Source organism: Octodon degus, unplaced genomic scaffold, assembly GCF_000260255.1.
Source record: "Octodon degus isolate 3935 unplaced genomic scaffold, OctDeg1.0 scaffold00197, whole genome shotgun sequence".
NCBI lineage: Eukaryota > Metazoa > Chordata > Mammalia > Rodentia > Octodontidae > Octodon > Octodon degus.
In genome coordinates, this window is record NW_004524773.1 from 1,492,312 (window position 1) to 1,493,640 (window position 1,329).

A 1,329-nucleotide genomic window follows, 5' to 3' on the forward strand; every position below is an offset into this window, starting at 1 on the left:
AGACAGGCGCTTGTGCCTCTGGGCTACATGCCTGCCTCTGCCTGTGTGATTTATGTCTATTTCTATCATCAGAATGTTGGGTCCACCAGGGGAGGGACCCTGTCTCCATTCCCCAGTGTCCCCGTGCCAGGCGCAGGGCCAGGCAGCTGAGTGAGCGCTGTGTCCCCCCGCCCCTGCTCCATGTGAGGCAGGTACGAGCACCTGGTGAACCTTCTGACCAAGATCCTGAACCAGCGGCCCGAGGACCCCTTGTCTATCCTGGAGTCTATGAACCGCACCACGCAGTGGGAGTGGTTCCACCGCAAGATGGACACGCTACGGGATGACCCCGAGATGCAGTCCACCTACGAGATGGCGGAGAAGCAGAGGGGGCTGTTCATCCAGGGCGGCGGAGATCGTGAGCAGGACATGGAGGAGGAGGTGGTGAGTGGGCTGGTGGGGCCGTGGGCGGCGGCGGTGTTAGGGCGCATGTGGGCTGAACCCAGCAACTGTAGGGACTTCTGTCTTAGTTTGTGTGCAACTCACTGAGAGTGTGGGGCCGGGCTGGAGATGGTTTGGACACCAGGCCAAGGGACTCAGGCTTTCTTCTGTGGCCACTGGGGTACATGGAAGGCATAGGAACAGGAAAAGCTGATCTGCTCTGCCTATTTTGGAAAGTGGTCACCTTGGGGACCTGGTGGTGCACTCCTGTAATCCCAGCACTCTGGGCGGCTGAGGCAGGAGGATTATAAATTTGAGACCAGCCTGGGTTAAATAGTGGAGCCATCCATCTCAAAATAAAAGTCCCCCCCCCCCCGTGAGGTGGCACCCCACACACCTGCTATCTCACTACTGCAGAGGCTAACGCAGGAGGATCCCTGCACGTCTGAAGCCAGCCTGAGCTACATCATGAGTTCAAAGCTAACCTGAGCTACACAGGGAGACCCTCTCTCAAAACAAACAAACAAACAGCCCCTGCACAGTGTATGTCTGGGTCACACTTCTCCGCTTTGGGGGTTGTCCAGAGCCCTGCGCTCATCAGTCATGTGGGAACCCCGGGTGACGGCGGGGCTACTGTGACACGGGCTTCCACTATCGCAGAGGAGGAAAAGGAGGGCATAGCTAACCTTCCGTGGATTCTTGCAGCCTCCGTCCTTCTCACTTCAGAGAAGTGGGCTCAGTCAGAGAAGTGAAGCGGCCCCCCCTGGGTTCAGCGGGTGGGGGCAGGGAGGTCTCATCTCCCTGCACAGGACTTCAAACATTTGTGAACAGCAGTGTAGCTAAGAGAGCAAGAAAGAAGATGAAATAAATTGTTTATTTTAGCTCTGTGCTCAAAAATTGAGGTTTTTT

The 1,329-nt window shown here is 56.5% G+C and overlaps 1 protein-coding gene across 1 annotated transcript in view; it reads left to right on the forward strand.

Moving 5' to 3' along the window:
- Positions 1 to 1,329, forward strand: part of Rsph6a (radial spoke head 6 homolog A) — a 19,751-nt gene that overhangs the window by 4,749 nt on the left and 13,673 nt on the right. The window contains exon 2 of the mRNA XM_004644401.2: positions 192 to 423. Coding sequence (XP_004644458.1) covers positions 192 to 423 — 232 coding nt within the window. The remainder of the gene's footprint in view (positions 1 to 191; positions 424 to 1,329) is intronic.